At 43.3% G+C, this 26140-nt stretch overlaps 1 protein-coding gene across 2 annotated transcripts in view; it reads right to left on the bottom strand.

Moving 5' to 3' along the window:
• GRB14 (growth factor receptor bound protein 14) overlaps positions 1-25541 on the bottom strand; it is a 98515-nt gene extending 72974 nt beyond the window's left edge. For both annotated transcript variants that reach the window (XR_008446613.1, XM_054043286.1), the window contains exons 1-2: positions 25082-25541; positions 22672-22804 (exon numbers count right to left, since the gene is read on the bottom strand). Coding sequence is in view for 1 of the 2 variants with exons in the window: in XM_054043286.1 (XP_053899261.1) it covers positions 22672-22804; positions 25082-25257 (309 nt within the window). In the remaining variant the exon portion in view is untranslated. The remainder of the gene's footprint in view (positions 1-22671; positions 22805-25081) is intronic.
• Between the last annotated feature and the right edge of the window lie 599 nt (positions 25542-26140).

Raw genomic sequence — 26140 nt, 5'->3', positions numbered from 1 at the left:
AAATCTATCCTATTCTGGAGTATTTTTCTTCTCTTATATGGCATAATTAACATACCAATTTTAGGCTTCAAACTAAAATCCATTGTTGCCATAGAGTCTCCACACATTACTTCAGCTTTTGTCACCTTGTCCTTTAATATGCTCAATGTATTACAGGACTTCAAAGGTCACCATTCACATGTACAAATCCTCCACCTGTTAGCCCCCTGCTTTGTGTGTTAAAATTATGACAGTCAATTAATCGCAGTTAACTCACGCAATTAACTCAAAAATTAATCGCACTTCTAACAATACTGTAGCACAGTGCAGACTCACCCCTGCAGGGCCTCCTGCTGGTCATCCTCGGGAATTAGCTCTTCGACCCAGGAGCGCCCTCTGCAGGCCAGTGTTCCGCTTGCCGTAGGGCCCCCGTGTCCGTCCCAGGACCCCGGTGCCCTTATCTCAGAGTTCTGCCTTCTGCAGTACCCCACAGTCTTACTGGGTTTCCCCACCGCCTATCCCCACGTTGCCTCAGTCGTGGCTACTGCCAGTCTCTGTTTAGCCCCCCGCGCCCTGGGGCAGACTGCAGTCTATCAGCTGATCATCACAGGCAACAAGGGGTTTGGACTGGCTGCCTTTACCCACCCTCCGGCTGCCCCTCTGCAAGCCCAATACTTAGGCCTGGTCTACACTAGGCGTTTATGTCGAAGTTAGCGCCGTTACATCGAATTAACCCTGCACCCGTCCACACCGCGAAGGTATTTAGTTCGACATAGAGGTCTCTTTAATTCGACTTCTGTACTCCTCCCCGACGAGGGGAGTAGCACTAAATTCGACATGGCCATGTCGAATTAGGCTAGGTGTGGATGGAAATCGACGCTAATAGCTCCGGGAGCTATCCCACAGTGCACCACTCTGTTGACGCTCTGGACAGCAGTACGAGCTCGGATGCTCTGAACTGCCACACAGGAAAAGCCCCGGGAAAATTTGAATTTGAATTCCTTTTCCTGTCTGGCCAGTTTGAATCTCATTTCCTGTCTGGACATCGTGGCGAGCTCAGCAGCACTGGCAACGATGCAGAGCTCTCCAGCAGTGATGGCCGTGCAATCTCAGAATAGAAAGAGGGCCCCAGCATGGACTGATCGGGAAGTCTTGGATCTCATCGCTGTGTGGGGCGATGAGTCCGTGCTTTCCGAGCTGCGATCCAAAAGACGGAGAGAGGATACAGCCGGGATGTAACGCAGTGCCGCGTGAAAATCAAGGAGCTGAGACAAGGCTACCAGAAGACCAAAGAGGCAAACGGACGCTCCGGATCCCATCCCCAGACATCCCGTTTCTACGAGGCACTGCATTCCATCCTCGGTGCGGCCGCCACCACTACCCCACCAGTGACCGTGGACTCTGAGGATGGGATAGTGTCCACGGCTGGATCCTCGGACATGTTAGCGGACGGGGAAGATGAGGAAGGAGATGAGGAGGACGAGGCAGTCGACAGCGCTCACAACGCTGATTTCCCCGACAGCCAGGATCTCTTCATCACCCTTACAGAGATCCCCTACCAACCCTCCCCAGCCGTTACCCCGGACACAGAATCTGGGGAAGGATCAGCCAGTAAGTGTTGTAAAAATCTAAACATTTATTTGTAACAGAACAGGAATATTAACAATTTAAAAAATGGGTTTCTCATGATTAGTTTGATTAGCTTAACGGTTCAGTCATGGGCAGTGCAACTATTGAAAAAAAATCTAGCAATGTCCGGTTTTGCATGATTGTCCTGCCCAAGCCGCTCTACTGGTTAGTCACTGCTACAGCAGCTACAGTAAAATGCGGTCTATATGTCCGGGGATGGAGCAGAAATCCTCCTGTGACATCTCGAGGAAGCTCTCCTGGAGGTAATTGGAAATCCGCTGCATTAGGTTCTTGGGGAGAGCGGCCTTATTGGGTCCTCCGTAGTAGGACACGTTGCCACGCCACGAGACAAGCAAGTACTCTGGAATCATTGCTCTGCACAGCATGGCGGCATACGGCCCTGGTCTTTGCAGGCTTTCCCGGAGCATTCTCTCTTTCTCGCTGTCAGAGATCCTCATGAGGGTGATGTCGCTCATGATGACCTGCTTTGAATGAGGTAGGGGAATGTTAGTGTTGGGACTGCTTTGCCGTTCCTTTACAGAACTGTAACCGCTGGTTTGCAGCCACGCGGTGGAGGCGGGAGAGGGGCAGCCGAAAGGGATCGTTCCCGGGGACAGCCGCGAGGGTGTGGGACAGGAGCAGACTTCCTGCTTGCCGAATTGCTGGCAGCAGGGACCGACATTGATTTCAATGTGAAATGAGGCCATTGCTAATATTAAAGTTTTAAGCTGCCACAAGTCTACGGCTTACCATGTCTGCCTGCAACAGAAATTCCGTTCTCCTGAGAGGCTTCTCAAATGTGCTGTAGAAGACCCCAGGCACTGAATGCGAAGGCCGAGAATTCGACCTTGTGCTGAGTGCGCATGTGATAGGTGCTGTGCATGGTCTTGTTAACAGAGAAAGACTATGTTCTTTGTTCACAACTACATTTATCTTTCTGAGGAATTCACTCCCTTTTTCCCATTCCCACAGCCCCATCTGCGACTGTCTCACAACCTAGCCTGTCATCACACTCCCAGAGGCTAGCGCGGATTAGGCATAAGAAGAAGAGGACACGGGAGGACATGTTCTCGGAGCTTATAGCCTGCTCCAGAGCCCAGGCAGCACAGCAGACCCAGTGGCGGGAGAACTTGACCCGAATGCACCAAGCCAACATGGATCGGGAGGAGAGGTGGCGTCAGGAAGACCAGCAGGCGACTCAAACCCTGCTTGGACTAATGAGGGAGCAAACGGACACGCTCCGGCGCCTTGTGGATGTTCTGCAGGAACGGAGGCAGGAGGACAGAGCCCCGCTGCAGTCCATCTCTAACCGCCCTCCCCCGCCACCAAGTCCCATACTCCCCTCACTCAAAGTGCACAGAAGGAGAGGCGGCAGAGTCCCTGCTAACTCTCACTCCACCCCTGCAGAGAGCTCGAGCAGCAGAAGGCTCTCATTCCCCAAAATTTGACAAGTTCTTTCCTTCCCGCCTGACACAAGCCCCCGTCCAAGTTTCACTTTCCCAGTTCCATGTTTGGTTGATAATAAAAAATACGTTTCTGTTAACTACTGTTTCCATCATGTTCTTTTGGAGGAGGGGGGGATAGGGGGTTGGTAATTCGACAGGACAGTCACCTTTGGCAGGGTATATAGTCGGGGGCAGGCACAGCAGCAGGGCACATACATAGTGCAGTGATGCAGTGACTAGTTACCCTGGTTAGTCTGGGAGGTTGTTTTCATGTTATGTGGTGGGGGGTGGGTTGCTCTGTGACTTTGTGGCAGGGGAGGGCAGTTACAGATCTTAAGCGGCGGTCCTTAGGCAGGATCACAGAGCCACACAGCAGGGGATCTGTAACCGTCCTCCCCCTGCCACAAAGTCACATAGACCCCCCCATACACACAGTCCCTATCAGGAGGGGTGACAGGCTCCGTTGAAACAACCATCCCACCGCAGCGGAGCCTGTCAATCCTTGAGTTTAGAAGCTGCATTCGCGCCACTACAGTACACCCGCTCCGCACCACAGTCTGCGTCCCAGTTTTAAAAAATTCCCGCGAATACAGTATTAAAGAAAACTGTGTGCTTTAACAAAGTAGAACTATTTTTATTTTGAAACGTGTGTTGGAAGTGGGGTGAAGGGGGTATGTAACTGGATAGGATAGTCAACATTAACTGGGTAAAGAAACGGGGGCAGGTTTAGCTTCTCAATACACAAACTTTAAAGTCACAGGTTACCCTGCTCACCCAGGAACTTTGCTTTCAAAGCCTTCCGGATGCACAGCGCTTCCCGCTGGTCTCTTCTAATCGCCCGGCTGTCTGGCTGTGAGTAATCAGCAGCCAGGCTATTTTCCTCAACCTCCCACCCCGCCATAAAGGTCTCCCCCTTGCTCTCACAGAGATTGTGGAGCACACAGCAAGCTGCAATAACAATGGGGATATTGGTTTCACTGAGATCACAGCGAGTCAGTAAGCTTCTCCATCTCCCCTTGAGACGTCCAAAAGCACACTCCACCACCATTCTGCACTTGCTCAGCCAGTAGTTGAAGAGTTCTTTTTCAGTGTCCAGGGCGCCAGTATAGGGCTTCATGAGCCAGGGCATTAGCAGGTAGGCTGGGTCCCCGAGGATGACTATAGGCATCTCCACATCCCCAAGAGTTATTTTGTGGTCCGGGAAGTAAATACCTTGCTGCAGCCGTCTAAACAGACCAGAGTTCCTGAAAACACGAGCGTCATGAACCTTGCCCGGCCATCCCACGTAGATGTTGGTAAAACGTCCCCTGTGGTCCACCAGTGCTTGCAGCACCATGGAAAAGTAGCCCTTTCTGTTAATGTACTGGGTGGCCTGGTGTCCGGTGCCAGGATAGGGATGTGAGTTCCATCTATGGCCCCACCGCAGTTTGGGAATCCCATCGCTGCGAAGCCATCTATGATCGCCTCCACGTTTCCCAGGGTCACTACCTTTGGCAGCAGTACATCAACGATTGCCTTGGCTACTTGCATCACAACAACCCCCACGGTAGATTTGCCCACCCCAAACTGGTTCGCGACTGACCGGTAGCTGTCTGGCGTTGCAAGCTTCCACAGGGCTATGGCCACTCGCTTCTGGACAGTCAGGGCTGCTCGCATCCGGGTGTCATTGCGCTTCAGGGCAGGGGACAGCAACTCACAAAGTTCCAGGAAAGTTCCCTTCCGCATGCGAAAGTTTCGCAGCCACTGGGATTCATCCCAGACCTGCAGCACTATGCGGTCCCACCACTCAGTGCTTGTTTCCCGTGCCCAGAATCTCCTTTCCACGGCATCAACATGACCCATTGCCACCGTGATGTTCTCGGCGCTGGGTCCCCTGCTTTCTGAGAGGTCTGTGCTACTCTCAGACTTCAGGCCATCACCGCGTTGACGTAGCCTCCTCGCCTGACTTTTCTGCATCTGCCTCAGGGAAAGGTGTATGATAAGTTGCGAGGCGTTGAGAGCGGCCACAACTGCAGTGATGGTTGCAGCAGGCTCCATGCTCGCAGTGCTGTGGCGTCCGCGCTGTCACTGACTAGAAAAGTGCGCGAACTGATTTCCCGCCGGCGCTTTCAGGGAGGGAGGGCGGGAGTGATGGACGGATGACGACAGTTACCCAAAAGCACCCTGGACACCTTTTTTTTTACCCAGAAGGCATTTGCGGCTCCACCCAGAATTCCAATGGGCAGCGGGGACTCCGGGAACTGTGGGATAGCTGACCACAGTGCACCACTTCCAATGTCGACGCTTTCCCCGTTAGTGTGGACTCACAAAGTCGAATTACTGTCCTTAGTGTGGACACACACGTTCGACTTTGCAATATCGATTCCAAAAATTCGATTTAAGTAAAATCGAACTACTCTCGTAGTGTAGACAAGGCCTTAGGAGGCCTAGAACTAGGCCCTGCAGCCTGGGGAGTTGTTGGCTTAGGGCTTCCCAGCTCCTAAGGCCCTTCCCCAGCCCTGCCTCCCTCTAGGTCAGTCCCAAGCAGTCAGGCCTGGCTCCCTCTCCAGTCAGAAAGGCTGCTGCTTCTGGCTTCCCAGGCCTTCTTATAAGGCCCAGTGGCTTAGTTTGGGGCAAGGCCCCAGCTGCAGCCACTTCCCCCAATCAGCCAGGGTTTTACCTTGCCCAGCCCCAGCCCTCTGCAGGGCTTTTCCAACCCCTCCAGGGCCGGAGTAGGTGCTCACCCAGCTACAAATACCAATTGAAATATACTAAATATTTTGGATTTTTTTCTACATTTTCTATATTTATTTCAATTACAACACAGAATACAAAGTGCACAGTGCTCACTTTATATTATTTATTACAAATATAGGCACTATAAGAAAATATTGTTCCTTTTCTTTAATTCACATCATTCAAGTACTGAAGTGCAATCTCTATTGTGAAAGCACAACTTACAAATTTTTTTTGTTACATAACTGCACTCAAAAACAACAGTGTAAAACTTTAGAGCCTACAAGTCCACTCATTCCTCTGGAATGGTGGGTGAAGCATGAAGGGGCATACGAATGTTTAGCATATCTGGCATGTAAATACCTTGCTACGCCAGCTACAACAGTGCCATGTGAATGTCTGTTCTCACTTTCAGATGACATTGTAAACAAGAAGCGGGCAACATTATCTCCTGCAAATTGTAACCAACCTTGTTTGTCTGAGTGACTGGCTGACCAAGAAGTAGGACTGAGTAGACTTGTAGCCTCTAAAGTTTTACACTTATTTTGAATGCAGGTTTTTTGGGTAATTCTACATTTGTAAGTTCAACTTTCATGATAAAGAGATTGCACTACAGTACTTGTATGAGGTGAATTGAAAAATACATTTTTCACAGTGCAAATATTTATAATAAAAATAAATATAAAGTAAGCACTGTACACTTTGTATTCTATGTTGTAATTTAAATTAATATATTCAAAAATGTGGTAAACATCCAAAAATATTTAAAATAAATAGTATTCTATTGTTGTTTAACATCACTTTAAAAAAAAGTGCTTAACAGCCCTAGATAAAATGAGTAAAGTGAGTTACAGAACTCGTGCCAGATCCCTGTCTTACTTCAAGCCCCTATTAACATTTAATTTTCAATGCTGTGTGCTTATTTTATCCCGACGCCTGTCTATTCTAAACAGTAATTTCAAGGATGCAGTCTATGTTCTATTTGTTAAAAAAAAATACAGTGGTACAATGTTCTAATTCATTCTAATGGTACCTAGTAGCCACAAAAAAAAATCCCTAAAGTACCACAAATTATTCATCCCATCAATAAAAAAAAAAAAGTGGTAGATAGCACACTGGTTAGTTATCACACCACATAGCTTCGGCTCCCCACCCAAATGCACCATGTTCCGAAGATGGCTGAATATCATCAGCTTTGTATGGTTTATCTCCAGTTAATAAGGCAAACACGAAACTAGAGTTGGTCAGAACATTTTTGACTAAATGACAATTCACCAAAACGTTTTTCAGAGATACATCAGTTTCACTGGGAAAGAAGGTCAGAGTCCGTGTGACTTAGAGCAGAGTTCTTCATCCCTGATCACTCTGAGTCTGGCAGAGCTGGAACTTGAGACTGGATCTCCCACATTCCATGCCAATACTCTAAGCACCAGGGTACAAAGTGAGAGAGTCAGTTCTCATCAGAAGGGACCAGAGAGCACCCAGGGCCCAAAAAGACCTTCCTGAACTGAAATGCTCAGGTTTTGATCCAAAAAGAAACATTTCAATACAAATGTATTTGTGTAAAATGTTCAAAAGTTTTTGTTGACATTCCAGCATGAAACAAGAACAAAATTTGATACCTTGAAAGTTGCTGTGAAATCAATCTCCATATAGCTCTACACAAAAACACAACTTACAACTACATTTAATTTAATATTAAAATCGACCAAGAAGCACTTTCATGCTAAAAAGTCTAACCAGATGACCATACCTGTAATGCACTGACAGGGCCTCAGGAGATTTGGATTTTACCTCCAGTTTTGCTACAGATTATGTTTATGAGCGAAGGACCGAGGCACAATGGGGGGGGGGGCGCAGCCCCTCTCCATTGGCCACAGAACAGGAAGCATGGGGGAAAAGTAGTAGTCCTGGCCAGTCCCAGCAGGTCTCTCTTACCCACGCCTAGTCCACTTACCAGGATGCCCCAGACCCAGATCCCCACTTCCATGAACCCTGGGCTGCCATAAAGGCAGCAAGTGGCTAGGGCTAGAGGGGGCTCAGCCTCCCCAAAATCTATTTTCTGAGCCACCCCCACATATGCCCAGTTTGGCAAGCAAAGCCCCATGCCTAGCAGTGTCAGGGCCAGGAAAGGGTCAGGGTAGGGCCCCACTTGTGTGCTGGATTCTCAGAAGGTGGAGCTAGATTCCTCAGTCCTGGCAGGGAGTGCTGGTTCCTGAGCAGTGCTTCCCAGCAAGGTTCACTGGAACAGAGCAAGAGATCGGAGAGTCCCTGGGGAATCCCCGAGGTTATGAGGGGGGGGAAAGAGATGCTGAGGTAATGACCAGAGTGGGGGAGGAGAGTGGGAGGTAACCTGGAAAATTCTGGTTGTGCCCCTGGCTGGGAACTGAGACAAAGGTTCAGTGACTTGCTCAAACTGTAAAATAGGGAGAATACTTCCCTATATCAGAGGCTAAATTAATATCTATGAGATGTTCAGATATTATGGTGATGAACATGGAAAAAACCCTATAAATAAAAATAAAATCAATGCCAGAATGTTCTGTGGCCTTATTAGACTATTCATCTGCACAGCTGCTGTGGGGGATATTAGTCCCCACCTTGCATGTCAACTGTTCCCAAGTTTAGATACACAGTGTAGACAGCTGAAGATTGCTTTCTTCTAGGTTCTTGTCTACAAAAATTGTGAGCAAAGTCACATTAGATAGCATAATGCAGGATTCTCCCCCCTCCTCTGCCCAGTCCCCCCCCCCCACCCCACCCATTCTGTTCAGTTATTTGTAGATTGTTAAACTCCCCATAACAAGCAATTCCTGGAAATCTATGTACTTTTCAATGCTTTGCTATTCATGTAATAATTGATATGCTCAAGTTAAATCAAAGAACATTAACTCCAAAGCTCTGCCAACTCAGTCATAACAAAACCATTGTATTTCCATGTTTTCTTTTCCCCTTAATATATCAATAACTATTAGTAATGAGGAAAAGAGCTGGAAGTTTGTAAGAATGTTTTCTCAACATTTGAAAGCATTTCTATGTCATTATCAAATGCTTGCAGCTGCTCACAAACTCAAGGTCTTAATGCAATCAGTAATAGGAGTTCTCATAACAGAACGAATATAAAAAGCCTATTTATAGCCTAAGTGCAGGCACTAGCTGAAAATTTCAGTTTTGGTCATAAGACAATTTATACTATCTTGCTTTGCTGCACATCATGAACATTGTAGCAAGTACTGAATATACATGCATATAAACCAGTATTTAGCACATATACTTGCCACAGTGTATATGTATGTACCTGAAATAGGAATGTTACAGTGTATCTGTGTACTGGTTTAATTTTATAGACACATATACATACACACAGCGACTTCTCAAAGTTAAGCAATATCGTGAAATCTATCTGGAGCTAATTGAGTGAGTAATTTCACATATTAACAAAGCTGTCATTAAAATGGCTGGGCCAAACTGGCAGCTTATTAGCAACAGAATGCCTTCCCATGACAAGCATCAGAGTTAGGGACTGAGAAGAGGAGGGAGTTTCCTTTATTGTTGGCCATCTCATTTCTCCCATCTGGTCATTACTTCCTTCCCCCACAATTACCTTTTTTGGGTGAAAGGGAGGTTACCGCTTTTAGATCTCCCTGGCTAAGAGGCTCTCATTTTAGAGCTATACGACAGGATGAGTCCATTTGCAAAAGCACCATCTTTAAGAACTCCCTTCTCCCCATGCAAGCCTGCAATTGAAGAACACACTCCTCAGTATCTTGTGATAAGAGCTTTAGACATAACTAAGGTCTGGTCTACACAGGGAATTTAAAATCAGCAGAGGTACATCCACACCCGAGAGAGGAGAGCTATACCAACTTAACCCCCCCACCCTCCCGCCATGTAGACAGTGCTAGGTCAATGGAAGAAATCTTCCATCAATCTTGATACTGCCTCTTGGAGAGGTGGATTAACTACAACAAGGGTTCTCAAACTGGGGGTAGGGATCCCTTAGGGAGTCGTGAGGTTCTTACAGTGGGGGTCACGAGCTGACAGCCTCCACACCAAACCCTGCTTTGCCTCCAGCATTTATAATGGTGTTAAATATATTAAAAAGTGTTTTTAATGTATAAGGGGGGGGGGTTGCACTCAGAGGCTTGCTGTGTGAAAGGGGTCATCAGTACAAAAGTCTGAGAACCACTGAACTACAGTAATGGAAAAACCCCTCCCACCGCTGTAGTGAGTGTCTACACTTAAAATGCTGCAGCTGCACCACTGTAGCTCTTCATTGTAGACACTCACTAAGAGAAACAACTAGAAACACAGAATATGCTCAGTGTTCCAATGTAATCTCTTAAGGCCCAATCATCTAGGATAATTGGGCTGGAGATTCTACCAGCTCCTTATGGCAGAACCCTGCTTTATGTGGCTTTTTCTGAAGTGAGAGTGCTCTCCTGAGAATAGTGGTTTCTCCAAACTAGATTGCTCCTCTATTTCCTAAAGGATGTCAACTCTTGCATCTTGACACACACACAATAAGAAAAAGTTCCCCCAAATCTAGGTGCTTGAAGAAACTTTCCCCAGCTGGAATTTACCTAATTTCCTCTCTGCAGCAAGGACATACATAGGGGGAGCCTATCTTGCCTAAGGAAGGTCAGATAATTAACCCTGTCACCTCCCTAATAAGTCTACACTACAAAATGATGTTGACCTAACTTATGTTGGCATACAGCCACTGCAGTTAAGTCACTTGGGTGCAGGCACAAGTGTATTGATTGTTTTGTCAGCATGGAGCATTGTGGGATGGCTCTTGAATGCTAGTAACAGGTGACATAAGCAATGGAGCATCTACACTGATGCTGCATTGACCTAACTACATTGACTGTGACTCTACAGTACTCAAGGAGGTGGTGTTACTAAATTGGCATAGAGAGGCACTTATGTCAGCAGGAGCTAAATTTAAGTGAAGACACTTCCACAGCTAGGTCGAGACAAGGCAGCTTATGTCAACCTAATCATGTAGTATAGACCAGGCTTAAGCCTGAAATGTCATAGTAGAAAGTTGAAGTCCTGGTGCTCTGAAACCCAATATGCTGTATCAATCTTTGACCCTGCAGGGGAAAAAAAAGTGTGCATCAAATTAATAATTATTTGTAGTCGTTGTAGCAGCAGCATTTCAGGAATGCCTAGAAGTAGCCATGGACCAGGACCCCATTGTGCTAGGCGCTGTACAAACACTGTACAGAAAGCTGGTCCCCCTCCCCCAAACCCCTTACACTAAGTAACTGATAGATGGCCAAACGCGCTACCATAAAACTGTGATCTTAGTGGCCATAGAGTTTAAGTAATTTTCCCCATTTTTTTGTAAACACAGAAAGCAGGCTTTCCTTACCATCTGGGTTCTCCTGACTCAAAGTTTTTAGTGCTGAGGGGAGTGGACAAGCTGAGGAACAAAAAGACAATGAGATAAGTAGCAAAGTGTCAGTTTCCCATGGGCTACATGAGTGAAAGCCAGTCTCTTGTCCAGATGAACTGTTCTCATTGGGAAGCTAGAAATAATCTTAAATGCACTGACATTGCAGTGATAAACTTAGTTATGTAGGTGACAACTAGGATTAGAAATGTCTTGCATTCTAATAGCCTTCAAATGACAGTGCTGTTTAGAATGGTCAAGTGTCATCACAGATATCCCTGAATAGTGTATAACTGGAAAGTAAATACATGCACACGGCAAAGCAATTTTCATTAACAGCTACTTAAAATTACTTGATATATCATCATCAAATGTTAAGGTCACTGACCAGGTTGAGCTGTTGGTATCTGCTTGGCAGTATGTTCTGTTTATTTAAATATAAATTCTTCCTGTTGCAGCTACATTTTTATTTTGTGAGTGTTTCTCCCTGAATTCAGGTCACTTTCTCTTTTCAGAGACCTCTGAATACACATCTCCACAATTTAATGGTTTCCTATTTTTAGTTTGGATAGAAATATAATAAAATTAAATTACATACATACACACCCTTAAGAGCTTTCCAACCATTTAAAATGCAACAGTCCAAAGATCCACTGGGATCACATCATTCTTCTGCAACAAAAAAGCTGCACAGTAACTAAGAATAGAAACCATGTTGCATTTGATTTACATTGATGTAAAAAATTAAAAAAGCCAAAAAGGCATAAGGTGGAGACAGAGTCATAATAAAAAGTTTTGATCCCAAAACATCTTAGTTTCTCGGAAATTCACACAATACAGCTTATGGAGAAAGCTACCAACCAGTTAATATCTCATCCCGTAGTGAAGAGTGTCTAAGCTGTCCACTTTACAAACTTACAGTATATGAGGTAATGTAGAAGTTTATACAAAATTGTTATTAGGTCAAAAAGCCACCACCGCCTCTCAATCACCTATGATGACCAAGTTAGTTTACAAATATATAGTACAATGCCCTGATCCTACAGCTGGATCTGTGCAAGCAGAACATTGCACCTGCATGGAACACTTCTGAAGTCAGTGGGACTTTGCACAGGAGTAAAGGTTTGCTCTCATTGTTTGAGACTGAGGCCCAGATAATGCAGGCATACTCTTAGCAAAATAATAAAGAGGTCCATATGTCTAAAACATATAAACTGGATGAGATCATTGCAACCCTGGTTCTTCTTCCTTATTTGGTTGGTTATCCTTACTTGGCACGTCTAACATTCTAGCTCTTTGGGGGGAAAGTTGGTTGAGATTTTGAAATCAGTAAAAAGGTAATGAATGACACATCTTCCATTAACTTAAATGGAAGGTATATGGCACTAGGTCTCCAGTATAGCAGTAATGCTTTCTCAGCATCCAGAACTGAAAGCCACCCTCCTGCCTTAGCAAAGGAGAGATATGCTGATGCCATAATGTGTGGCAGCTCCCTGCCATCCCAGTCTGTTATCGAGCCAAACAAACTCTTTAGGGCTCTGCCACTCCTAACTTTGCCTTGCAGGATAACTCTTGGTGTACTTCAGTTCCCAAACTCCCCAGAAGGATCGCCCTGCAGCATCCAGCCTGTCACTGGATGCCCACAGAAATACAGATCTGCTGTCTCCAAAGAGAGAGAATATACACCAGCCTGTATATCTCACTTAAATATAACAGCACCAAGATGAATTATAACACCACAAGAATAAGTTTATTTCTAAAGAACAGATTTACGTGATACTAAGCTGAGATAATAGAAACAGAAATGGTTGCAAATAGAAACAAATATATCATGTTTCTAGGAGACTACATATAACCTTAGCAGGCTCCAAGTTTTGGCTAAAGCATTTTTCTCATCTATCCTTGCACCACCAACCCACTTAGCTGGGAATCCACTGTTCATAGATGCCAAGAGCACTGAGCCAAAGCAAGATAGTACCAGTGGAATGGGAGGACAATAAGTAGGCTTCCCAAGACTGCAGTGTGGAAGCAAATATGGTGAGTCCATGAATGTCCTTCCCAGAAGGCAAGTCAATGAAGCTTCAAAGAGAAGGGAGGATTCTAAGGAAGCACTTATCAAAAGGCGCTGTAGAATGTGTTGCCTTGGGGGGTATGTAAAAAGATAAGGGGGAGATCTCCAGATACCTCAGAGTGGTGGGAAGAAATTTCTATGTCTTGCAAGCTGGCCTTTCTGGAGATATAGATGAAGATGACACTTCTTTCTATGTGTGTCTGCATCTAGAGGCTAAGGTGGAAAAGGAAATCAATGCAAGGGGGGGGGGAAAACAAACCAACCAACCAAACAAAAACATATAGACACACCTTGTCAGTTTCTCCTAGGAAAAAAAGGGTCTACAGTAGGGCTGGTCAGAAGTTTTCCATCAATACTGTTTTGACACACAAAAAATCATCATAAAACAAAAATATTTCAATTTGTATATGCCCCCACAGTGTATCATATCCCTGTTCTCCTATATGGGCCAGGCTACCCGAACAGACTTTGTATCCCATGATGCACCACATGCCCTTACCAAGAGGCAAGGCTGTGGTGTATCATAAGTCTGGCCTATAGAGGAGAATGTGCACATGAGACACCTGAACTACAACTCCCATGAGGGCATTTCTGAACCAAGTTATTTTTGGTTCCAGAGATTAGAGGCAACAGGCTCATCTCTGCTGCCCCAACCTGGCTGGAAAGGGAAGGACAGGTCCCCACTGTATTGTAGAAGAGGGAAATCAATTCCAAGTTCCCTTCATCAGCAGCACACCTTGTGAGGATGAGAAACAAATCTGGGCTTTGAGGGCTGGGACAGAGACTGCATTTAGCATACAGACACTGAAGTCAGGAGCCTATGAAAATAAAAACAAGACATTCTCTACACACTAGGAGTTAATCCATTCGAAAGGTAAATTCAAGAGTAGGTGGTAAGCAGCTCTCAGACAGGCTGTGCAACGAAGAAGCCAGAGCTGATGCTTTGTCCCTGCAAGAAGGGGCTGATTCTGAGCAAATTTCAAATCAGATCCATGACTTGGAAGCTCAGACTCTCCCATCTGATTCCCCGTAGAATACTCTCTTGACAGTCTCCATTTATCTGTCAGTTGATTGGGAAGTCTCTGCAGCCAAGGAATTTTCCTCACTGCCCTTCCTCTCTCCTTTTCACAAATCTTAAACCCCTTATTCTTCTGTTACTGGACTCCTTTCCCCTGCCTCCTTTTCTTCTCTCTGGAAGAGAAAGAGGGAGGCTCGGGAAAAGAGAGAGAGAACTAACAACTGAGGCAGGAGGCTACATGCCATGTTACAAGGAGATAAAGTGAACTGGAAAGGAAGTAGACTGGCAATCAAACTAGCTTCCATTGACATTTTTTTTGCCTCCTTGCTTTCAGGACTGGATTAATTCATAGGTACTATAGCATAGAGAAAATGGTCCCAGTTCTCATGTGATTATCTATTAGATTTCATTTAAACAAAAGATTCTAGCCCTCATGATTGCAACAGGAACCAACTGGAAACAGGAACCAAATGTAACCTTTGCATGGTGTGCCTGGGACAGTATGAGACAATAGCTCAGAGACGTGAACTACACCGTGTATATCAGTAGGATATTAACTCCAAGACCAACTGCTCTGGGAGATCCTGCCAGCACCTTTTTATACAATAGAAAAGTCAGAGTGGTTGACTCTCTGGGACAGGGGAAAAGTATGTTTATAAAAACTGCAGATTACACCAAACTGGGAGGGGTTGCAAGCACTTTGGAAGACAGTATTCAAATTCAAAATGACCTTGACAAATTGATCTGAATTCAACAAGATTAAATTCAATAAAAGCCACATACAAAGTACTTCACTTAGGAAGGAAATAAATCATGGGTAAAGCAAAATGGCCAAAAAACAGTTTAGTGTCTCCTGGGTCATTTTCAGTCTGTGCATTATGCTTTTCCAGGATAATGGGTAAACATCCTCTCCATAAAAAGACAAAAAGCAGGAGAATGTAATAGGCACAAAGTACTCACGCAAATACATCCCAATATCAAGGATGGTACAAAAACATTCCGACGGATAACAGGAACACACTAACCCCTCCTAAAAGATAAGGTCAGGATAACAGTCTGCAATAAAATGTTTTAACCAAACCAACATGTACAAGGTGAGGGGCAGTAAATAGCCATTGACGGAGGACAGTACGTAACTTGTTTGTATCGGGGTATAAAAATGTAGCTCAGAGGGAGTGTCTTTGTCTAGCCTAGGGAGGAATGGAAAGTCCAACAGTTCACTGAGCTGGTCCACTGTTACAGGCATCCATGTATTAGTGGTCCAGCAGAGTCTGCGGCATACTAGTACCATGCTTTGTTGACAAACCTGGGTGGGTGCCTTCATCCCTTAACGAATCTTGAGGTCTGCCATCCCAGCTGTCTGCACACGGCTCGGGCAGCAGAGAGGGAACAAACACATGCGGCCAAATATCTATCAACATCAATTGATGCATCAGCTAAATCAGACAATAGATTGGAAACATCTTAACACACATCTTTCCAATTATCAAAGAATGGAAATGGAAATGTAGAGAATACATAGCAGCTTATTAGGCCTAGTCTACACACAAAAGTTGTACTGTTTTAGCTACACAGATATAGTTAAAGTGGCATAATTCCCCTAGCGTCAACAGTTTACCAGTATAAAAGTGTGGTTATAACAGTATATCTTGGTGTACAGAAAGGGAAAAACTATGCCAATATAAGGCACCTTTATACCAGTAGAGTTGCATCCATACTAAAGGCTGTACTGATATACCTATTTTAGTTTCACACACACACACACACACACACACACACACCAGCCAAACCTGTTATACTAATACAAAACTCTGTATGTAGAACAAGACTTTGTTTAGCAGACTACTTTTTCAGGTTAGCTGAAACAAGGCATTTATCCTTAAGTTTCTCCCTACTTACCACCAAAACTTTTTGCTGTCATTGTTTTGTAGTTTTCATTCATTTTTTGCTAAAATATATGTATATAAAATCCTCATTAATGCATTCAATTCCCTGCTATACTCACAACCTTAAAAAAAAAAATCTTAACATAATATAACAAAATTTGAAGGAAATGAAACTTTAAGGTTCATGAGTCCTAAAAGCATTTATATCTTGTGCAAAAATGAATCTAAAAATAAGAGTTCATAGGCCTACATGACTCCTAATATTCACAAGTACAACCACCACCACTTGAATGGTTCATGAATTTCCAGTTAAGTGGGAGCACAGATGTCTCCCCTTTCTATTTCAGTTAATCAACCCTAAGCCTGAGGGAGTTTTCAAGTCAAGAGATAATGTTTGTTTTTATCAAGTTTTGTCACTGGGACTTAGCAAATTTGTCAGATATTTAGTAATGCACAATTACTAACAGCTCTATTTGTAACTGTGAAAAATGAGGTTTCAAATGGAAATGCTGAAAAACTTTGAACTATAGCGGCAGTAAAGGAGAAGGGTTATGAGAGTGTCAAATGCTTAATGTTAATTTTAACTTTTGATTAGTAAATATTTAAAGAAAGGCCATGTTCTATGCCATGAAGTTCTTCTTTGTTATGAAATTTTAAACAAAGTTACTAATCCAAGGCAGGAAATTCTGAAAGGAAGCAAACAATCATACTCAAACTTAAAATGTGTATCAAAGGTTCTCTTACAGCACTGTTTTTCTAAAATGAAAATTGTGGAATTATTTAAAGTATTTGGTCTCAATGATAAAAATATCCATTTGTTGAGGACACCAAGAAAGAGAAATACACAAAGATAACATTTCAAGGAATAAACTGTTCTTCACCTTGAGATTCACTGTAGTTTTATTTTGACACTTCAAATTGGATTCAAGGAAACGCAAAGCACTAATTACCTTGAATGACTTTTGTGGTAAAATAGTTTTTGCCTTATCCTTGAGCAAAGCAAGAACTGTCACTCCAGGGCAAATTACTCTTGTTTTGTCATCACAGACCACTGAAAACTGAAACTTAAACTGACTCTAGGCTTTAGTAATTTCAATAACCCTTTAAATACTTGTCTTTATTTAAAATGAATGGGGGGAAATGAAAAAGTATGTTAAAGAATATAAAAAGAGATGGTTTTTCTGATCATTAGCAGATTACCCAAACATCCATTTTTCTGTTGGATTCTGTTTGATATAAATTACAGAATAAAGAAATGACCATTCATAAATTTAATGGTCACACTTTAAAGCACAAAACAAAGATCAGAGCTATGATCTATTTTCCTCTTTAAATTAAGAAACAAGGAATGTAAAAATATAGGTAGTATAGCATGCATAGAATCCAATAAAATATACCAAAGATAGAAATGGCAAATCCCATTTCTGATCATACCATAGATTCAACTCTTATATACTTCTTCTGACAATAACAAATGGTTGACTCTTAAGAGAAAGGCAAAATTCCCTACCAACACACTTAGCCAATTCTGCAAAGCTGTACTTTAGGGCTAAATTTTCTTCCTGATCCCTGCAGAGGAACATGTTATGCCCTGAAGCAAGATATTTGATTACTCTTTGCTGAGCATGCATATATACACATGAGTTATTTATGGCCAAAACTATCCAGTCATCTTATATTACATCTACAGTATTTGACTGATTTCCTACAGAAGTGAATTCCACAGACTGATTACATATGTACTGTTACTGTATGAAGTGTTTCCTTTTATTTGTTCTAAATTTGACAGACACTGATTTTGTCTCTGTTCTTGTATTACTCATGCACTAAGGAAAGAGAATAAGAGAAAGCAGGGAACAGATTGGTTTTCTCTAAGCAGAGCAATACAACTCAGCTTTTTGTATTCTCAGACCAAGGCCTGATCTTGCAATCAACCCCACCCAGGTGCAATCCCACACCCACGTAGCTCCTTGCTGAAATCAAGTCTTACAAATACCTAAAATAGATGGATCAGTATTAGTTAAAGAAGTACCAGTGTGCCTCAAAGTGTACAGCTCCCAAGACTTGTGACCCTACTGGCCCTATAATACACAGACTTTTTTTATTTGTTTTATTAAACCAAAGCTCTTGTGTAGTTTTATCTGTTCAAATTTTAAGAGTGTTAAGTTTCTTCAGCAAAAGCTATTCTGTTTATATGGTGTTGGTTCATTAGAATATCCATGAATTATAATATTAGAATATCCAAAAATTATAACATTCAAAAACCAGTCGGAGAACACTTTAACCTCCCTGGTCACTCAATTACCGACCTATAAGTCGCAATTCAACAACAAAATCAAAAACAGACTCCAATGAGAAACTTCAGAACTGGAATTAATTTGCAAACTGGACACCATTAAATTAGGTTTGAATAAAGACTGGGAGTGGATGGGTCATTACACAAAGTAAAAATTATTTCCCCATGCTAATTTTTCCCCTACTGTTACTCACACCTTCTTGTCAACTGTTTGTAGTGATCATCAGGATGGCCTATTTCAAAAGTTTTTTTTCTCCAGCTCATAATAGCTCATCTAAATTGATTAGTCTCATTAGAGTTGGTACGGCAATGCCTAGTTTTTTCATGTTCTCTGTGTAAACATATCTTCCTACTGTATTTTCCACTGCATGCATCTGACAAAGTGGGCTTTAGCCCACGAAAGTTTATGCCCAAATAAATTTGTTAGTCTCTAAGGTGCCACACGTACTCCTTGTTCTTTTTACTGATACAGACTAACACGGCTACCACTCTGAAACATGTTTTAACAGTAAGTTTCAGGCACCTGTGGTACAAAATTCTGTTCTAATAAATGTTGCCATAATATCAGAATTGCAGTCAATGATGACATAATGCAAAACTTCCCCAAACTGTATGAGGAAATGGGAGACTGACAGCTGTGTTGATAGTGCAGAACTCAATAATGTTTAAACACAGATGTCCCACTTCCCAAGATTGTAGGCAATTGATCATTCTGCTATAAAACCAAGTTAGTAGCCCACATAAACTCAATTCCGGCAAGTCAGTCCCATTAAACAGGTGTCCTAGTCAGTCAGCATTCACTGTGGTGTGTTTGACAATGCTTTAAACAGAGACAAAAGGTCAACAGAAGAGTAAACTTCAGCTTGGGAAAGTAAAAGTTCACACTTAGTCAAAAATGAAAGATTGCTTTAAAATATTAACACTAAGTGGTAACTCCATCTCTGGGTGTATCGTAAAGACTATGACGCATACTTGGCTGACAATGATACATTAGGCTTATGTAGAGACTAATTTTGTAATTTTCCTTTACTTGTCTCTATTGCTTAAATTTATCAGGAAAATAAATTAAGGTGAGAAGGAAGCGTCTAATATGACAGTGTGCGAAAACATATCAGAGGTATGAAGGAGAAAACCCTTTAGCCATGAGCACTATATATAATAAAGTATTTGACAGTAACATAAATTACATTTTTCTTTTTAGAGAGATAATGAATTCCTTTATTGCAGGTGGCTTTGAGGTTTCCAGTAGACTATAACATTCACATACTTTAGCATAGTTATAATATAGTCAGAGTAGCATTTGTGTATGTATTAAATATACTGCAACTCTGTTACAAAGAAGGAGTAAAAATAAGTGGCTAAACTAACCACTGGGAATTGGGACTCACAAGTTTTAGCAGAGAATCTGACACTTATTCTGTGAAACCTTTTGACAAGTACTTCAGCTCTCTGCACATCTGTTTACCCATGTGCAAGGAAGATATAATACTTTACTGTAAAAAAAAAAAAAAAAGTATTCGAAGGTTTAAATCTGAATTGCAAAGCCAAACAGGAATGAGAGTCAATATTTGGTTAATAAGAATATTTCTGGACTTAAAGCATTTTTACTTTAACTGTAAGCTATAGGTTCATTGCAATTTACATCAGTAAAGTGCTGGCATTCTCAGCAGACAGATATTATGGGCTTGATCAAATGCCCAGTGAAAGCAATAGAAAAGACCCCTTTGACTTTACTGAGCATTGGATCAGGCCCTGTATAATACAGTTATTTTAACTCCATCTTTGAAGATGTCCCAAGATTTTTAATCCACCGATTCTGCTTTTACCACACACCCAATATTTTTCTCCTTAAATGGGAGACGAAAAGATAGTACAAAGAGTAGGAATGGGACCGAAAAGATTTGAGTCCCAGGGCAAGAGCCTTTAACTAGACTGTAATAAAAGCAGCTCCCATTGGCCGGGAACCATGAGCATTCATGGCCCACCATACAATTTCCATACCCAGATGTGGCCCTTGGGCCAAAAAGTTTGCCCACCCGTCATACACCAACCTCAGGATCGAGTTAACTAATGAAGACCAATATTTTTCAACTGGATGGGCTACAACATCATGCACTTGGGCTCTTGCATGTTACAGCAGGACTTGAAAAATTCATTTACTAGTTTCAAGTAGGAAGATTGCCATGTTGAGTTGAGGCAGAGACAGGTCTAAGCCATCAATAGGATTGCCTACTTTAAAAAAAAGTCTCTAGCCCTTATGATGGCGAAGAATTTTCCAAACGTATTCTTCCTGCCTCTTCTGCTGTTTAGAGCTTCCCCAGGCATTAAAATTACAAGTGTGCACTCAGTTTCACTGTTGGCATTCAAAATCCTGTGGGCAGTTGTGAAACTGACAAGAATATGTCAATTTTACTCCGTTATTGCAAAACAGAGCAATAATAGTATAAGCAAACATCACTGCTATTCCTAGGTGAAGATAAGAAGGACCCCAAACAGAATTAGGTGAGGAAGGATAAAGTAGTGGTGATCTCTACCTCCAGTCCCCCACCGCATACCCCTAACCTTCAGAGCGGGAGACTGCAAAAAAGTTAAAGTAATGGACACTCTTGCACAACTTGTCATGGGGAAAAGGAGGTTGAGAGAAAAACAAAGCTCTTTAAGCCACAAGCAAGAAGTTGTCAGAGGCCAATATTGAAAGACGGAGCCTCTGAAGAGGGACAGTGTCACCACCTAGAGGTCAGGAATTGGCATCTCACCAAAGTGCTACCCTTGCATTTTGCTGATAAGGCCCCTTGTACCTATCCTTTGCATCAGCCTCAAGACACATATTGCAAAGGAGCTTACTAAGACTGGGAAGAAGTTGAGACATAGCGACACAGCAGTTGGAACAGTGGGCCAGATTTTCTCCATGACAGGAGTTCTCATGTTAGGACAACCAGAGGGGCCTGAAAATGCCATCCAGATGGACTTCTTTCAGAACACAGTCCCCTGTAACGGGACAGGTTTAAAGGGTTTGGTAGGGATTATCAAAGAAATCCCCCCCCTCAGATTTTTACACCTCACATACCCCCAGAGGACATTTTCCAGTAGAAGCTATGCTGCCACTGGCAGTCCCCATGCCATTGAACAGCAGCAGCCATGGAGGGGGTCAACTCCAGATAAACGTTGCTGGTAGCCATGTTATCTTCCACAGTTTCTTAGTGAAAATCTGAAGGTTGCGCAAGGAACAGTACTACAGTGAGTAGGTACTTACCAGCTCTACTTCCTCTTGCACTTGCCCTGCCTCTTAAGACACCTCACAGGAAAGATCCCACAGAGAACCAGAGAATGAGCGTGCAGAGACAATGCCCCGGAGGTAGCACCACTGGGAGTGTTCCACCCAGATAAAGTTTCTTCCACCCACAAAAATAAAAGAAACTGACGAGTTGAGATGGACCAATTTTTGAGAGACAAACTGAAAGTTTGAACTGAAAAAAGCAGCAGTTTTAAATGCTGAAATGAAAGCTTAACTGCTCTTGCTCTCTAGTATCCATCCATGCTCAAGCATGTTATAAGTGAACATGGACTACAAAAGAATAGTTTCTGACAACTTATTTTTTTTCTCCCCAGAAAAGATGACCCACTATTGCAGTGCAAATCCTACCTGAACTCTTGAAAGCTGTGATAATGCTTCCTCTGACTTGCATTTACAAGATTCACTTAATAAATATTGTATATGTATACCACAGAATACGGACATAAACCCGCTATCCACCTAGCATGGTGAAGAGCTTGGTATCCGAGCTCTTTAATTATCAATATGTTTTGTTTTTACAGCTACACTAACAACATTAGACTCTTTAGATAAAAAGCTGTTCAGTTACTGTGGACATTCAGCTGCTATGGTCTAATTATAATGATTGGCAAGGTATAAATTTAATTTTTAATTTAAGGATGACAAAGCATAACCTGCTTGCGATTTCTCTTTACTTGTCACAGATTAGTCAGTCACATCTCAATTATAAAAAATATTCAAGTTTCCTAGATGTATTGGTCTATGGATTCCAAAAAGTCATTATCACCACCATTAATAGTCTGTTTATGAGACTGTAGATTTTAATTTCTTGGGAATGTTTATTATTTAGAATTGGATCAGTTAAGTAGATAATTGTATATTTAATTGAAGGTTGGAACAAAAAAAAAAAAAAAAAAAACCACAGTGTTTTGACAAAAAAAACAACATAAATCTTACCTGCTTTTTTCTTGAAGTTGCCTTGGGCAACAGGCTGGCTGACAAAACCGATGAAAATGGAGAGCAACATAGCTCAGGAAAAGGGTTTGGAATTGATGGGATTGCCAACACACCAAGCTCTTTCTTTTTGATCCTACATCAACAAAATATACAACATGGTTTAAATAAATACAGTATACATTAGGACATTAATATTAGGGGATTTGCCACATTAGTTATTGGTCACATTGCTAGCACTTTTTTAATCAAAAGGCTGTACTGATTAAAATGCACATAATTAATTTTGCACATTCAGGATTTCCTTACACCCTCCAAACTCTACCATCTCCCCCAGTGGTCACAGTGTTGCCAATTTAATCATTTTCCAACCCTTCCCAGCCCCCGTAAATTTAACACCCCCTCTAATTTCAATTCCTGGGGTAGACTAAATTAAATTCCAGTAACAACCCATGGATGTAAAGTTAATTGCTAGTGTAAATCTTTACAGCACTAGGGCTTAAGTGTGTCCATTCTGTCTTCAGGTATTGCAAATATTTTCAGGCCCCTGATTCTCACGCATGTGCTTAACTTTACTATAACGAGTAGTTCTATCTGTTTAAAAGTTAAAGCACCTGCATGAGTTTTTGCAGGGTCAGGTCCCAAGGTGATTCATATCTTGGAATTTCACATAGGAAAAATATTCCTTTCTGCCTCTAACTGCCTAGGTGTTTGTCTTCTTTCTTTGATGACTCCTTAATTTGCTATAAGATTCAGTATAGTGTCATGTTTTTAAAATCTAAGTTTGTATTTATTTCAAATACCACCAGCCAGTACCTGTGAGCGTTTGAGCAGATTACCACTTCCATAATCATTTTGCAAGATCACTTATGTATTAATTTAAAAAATAAATAATTTTAACCAGTAAGACCTAAGCTTTTAGAATGCGGTGCACACTACATTACACAATTTTCTGACATGGAAAATATAAGTTAGCACCTATTCTTCTAGGCAATAGATAAACCATGATAAACCCTGATTTGATTTTGCAAGCATTCCTTCCCCCGCCCCCGATTTGTGGGAGTTGAAGACAGGGGTTAATATTTAACCTCTTCATTACTGTATTAGTGTCATTCTATGGGTCACTTGTTAATTGGTATGATAAAAATGTTTAGACTTTTCCACATCATTAAATCACCTTTGAGGCTGCTTTTGTTTCTTGGAGTAATTAGAAAACATTAGTTTACAGGAAATATACAGTATTTAGCAGGAGTGGACAGTATTGTGCTCACAATGTTTTGAAGTGTGGGAGACGTTAATGTAGACAAACTCTTAGACACTTCATAAAAGCCTAACAGCTACCTTTCTTTTAATACAAGTTGAAATATCTTCCTTTTGAAACATGAGTTTAACAACTGGTGAAAGTACCTAGTACAAAAAAAATAACTTAAAGTGGTTATAACTCTTACAGAAGCTGCATTACTAGTAGATGTTCCTGGCAAATGGAGTTCTCTTATCTTACAAGCTGGTTCATTTCATTTTTAAAAAAAGTGTGGTGTATAATGTTGCCCAGAGCCTTGACAGATCAAGTTCTGAAACTACAAACAGCAATATTAATTATGTCCCAAAAAAGTCAGTGGCAGTTGATGGCTTATGTTTTTTTTTTTTCCTGATAAGATTCAATTTTAAAACCTTTAAAAAATAAGATGTGGGTTAAAGCTCTTAAGGAACAAATTAAAGAAGCGAAGACCTAAAACATTGCCACATAAACGATAACGGTCCCTATCCTGCAAAGACTTGTGCGTGTACTTAACTTTACTACTGTAAGTAATTCCATTAATTTCAAAGAGACTACTCACAGTAGGAAAGGTAAGTGTATACTTAAGCGTTTGCAGGAGTGGGGACTAACATTAACTGTTCAGAGCCAATTAAAAAAAAGAGGGGGTATTAATTGAAGAAAAAGATGCTTCTGCTACAGGACACCTCACATCTCTTTCCATTTCCAGCTACAGCTTCCTTATTTTGTCTTGGATGTGGCAAACCTTTGATGGTATTTTCCGAAAATTGTGCAAATAGTTTTTGTTCTGTTCCTGTACGACCTCACTATTGCTCAGACATCAGACCTTTGCGATGGCTTCCTCTGGTTGGTTTTGATCAGGGTGTGGTGCGAGCCACACACACCACCTAGGTGTAAGTAGCATCAGAACAAGATCGTCGCCTCGTGTAACCAACACACGTTCACCTCCGAGCCTTTTTTCGCTTGGGAGCCCGCCCGCAAGACACCTGTGAGGCTCTAGAGGGGAGACGGCGCGTGAAAGTGAATCTCTCTCTGTCAGATCCTGGGAACTTGGAGCCACCTGTAGCCACCCACGGTGCAGAGGGACAGCCGGCATCCGTCCTGCAGAGCCGCTGCCCCCCACCCTCTCAGCCTTACCTGTCTGGCCCGAGCCGGGGCCCCGCCTGGGGATGGGGCACAGCAGGGGGGATGAGAGGAGCCCGCTGGGCTAGCCAGGGGGAAGGAGCCAAGTCCCCGCTGCTCTCCTGGGAGGGAGCCGGAGTCTCTGCAGCCCTCCCTACGCTCCTCGGCAAATCTGGCAGCCGGGCAGCCATCGCGGCGGCGGCTCCTGCTCTAAGGTACCATCCTCTGGCTCAGCCCGAACGAGAGGCACCGGCAGCAGCGGATCAGGCAGGCAGGCAGGAGTGTGAGTGCCGGCGGGCCGGACTTGTAGGGTGGAGACTGCGGGGGGGAGCGCGAGCGCCGCCCGGGCTGCAGCAGCCCCCCAAGCCCCTTCCCCAGCACACGTGCGGAACGAGGCCGAAGAGCCCTGCGCTGCCGCTGCTCCCGCGCTAGGGACCCCTGGGCGAGGCGGGCTCCCTAAACTCATTGCCCCCATCGAGGGCGAGCCCCGCCCGCCCTGGGACCCTGTCAGCTGGGCAGCAGCCGAGCCCGGGAGGCGCCTGGGGACAAGGGCGGGCCGGAGAGCCCGGGCTTCAGGCTCGCTCCACTCCAGAGCTGTGACCCGCCGGGCGGGCAGCGTCTTATTGGGGTCACTCTCCAGCCGCGCCCCGCTACAGCAACAGAGACATTAACCCTTAACGCACTGGGGGGGAGGGCAGTTTTGTTCCCTCCCGGCACGTGGTACACGGGCGGTTCCTTGTGAGAGTCGCTGGCTCCCTAGGACAGTTAGCAAGGCTTTGACTCCACCGCAGGTTAGGGCGCCAGGGGGCTAAGAGACTGACCTAGGCTCAGGAAGCCTTTGATTCAATTCCCACCTCTACCACGTACCTCCTATGGGACCTTGGGTACTTACTCTCGCCCTGGCCCCGTTCCCCTTCCGTAAAAAGAAAGGGAAAGTAAACTCCTGAGGCAGGGAGTGTCTTTTACTATGCGTATATACAGCCCCAGCCCAATGGGGGTCCAGTCATCCTTGGGACTTGTGAGTACGAATACGCAGTTGCCCAGAGCCACAGTGGAGCTTAGATGCCTAAATCC

The sequence above is a fragment of the Malaclemys terrapin genome, chromosome 11, assembly GCF_027887155.1.
Source record: "Malaclemys terrapin pileata isolate rMalTer1 chromosome 11, rMalTer1.hap1, whole genome shotgun sequence".
Lineage (NCBI taxonomy): Eukaryota > Metazoa > Chordata > Testudines > Emydidae > Malaclemys > Malaclemys terrapin.
Note: the sequence above shows the minus strand (reverse complement) of the source record. Positions and strands in the feature narration are given on the sequence as shown.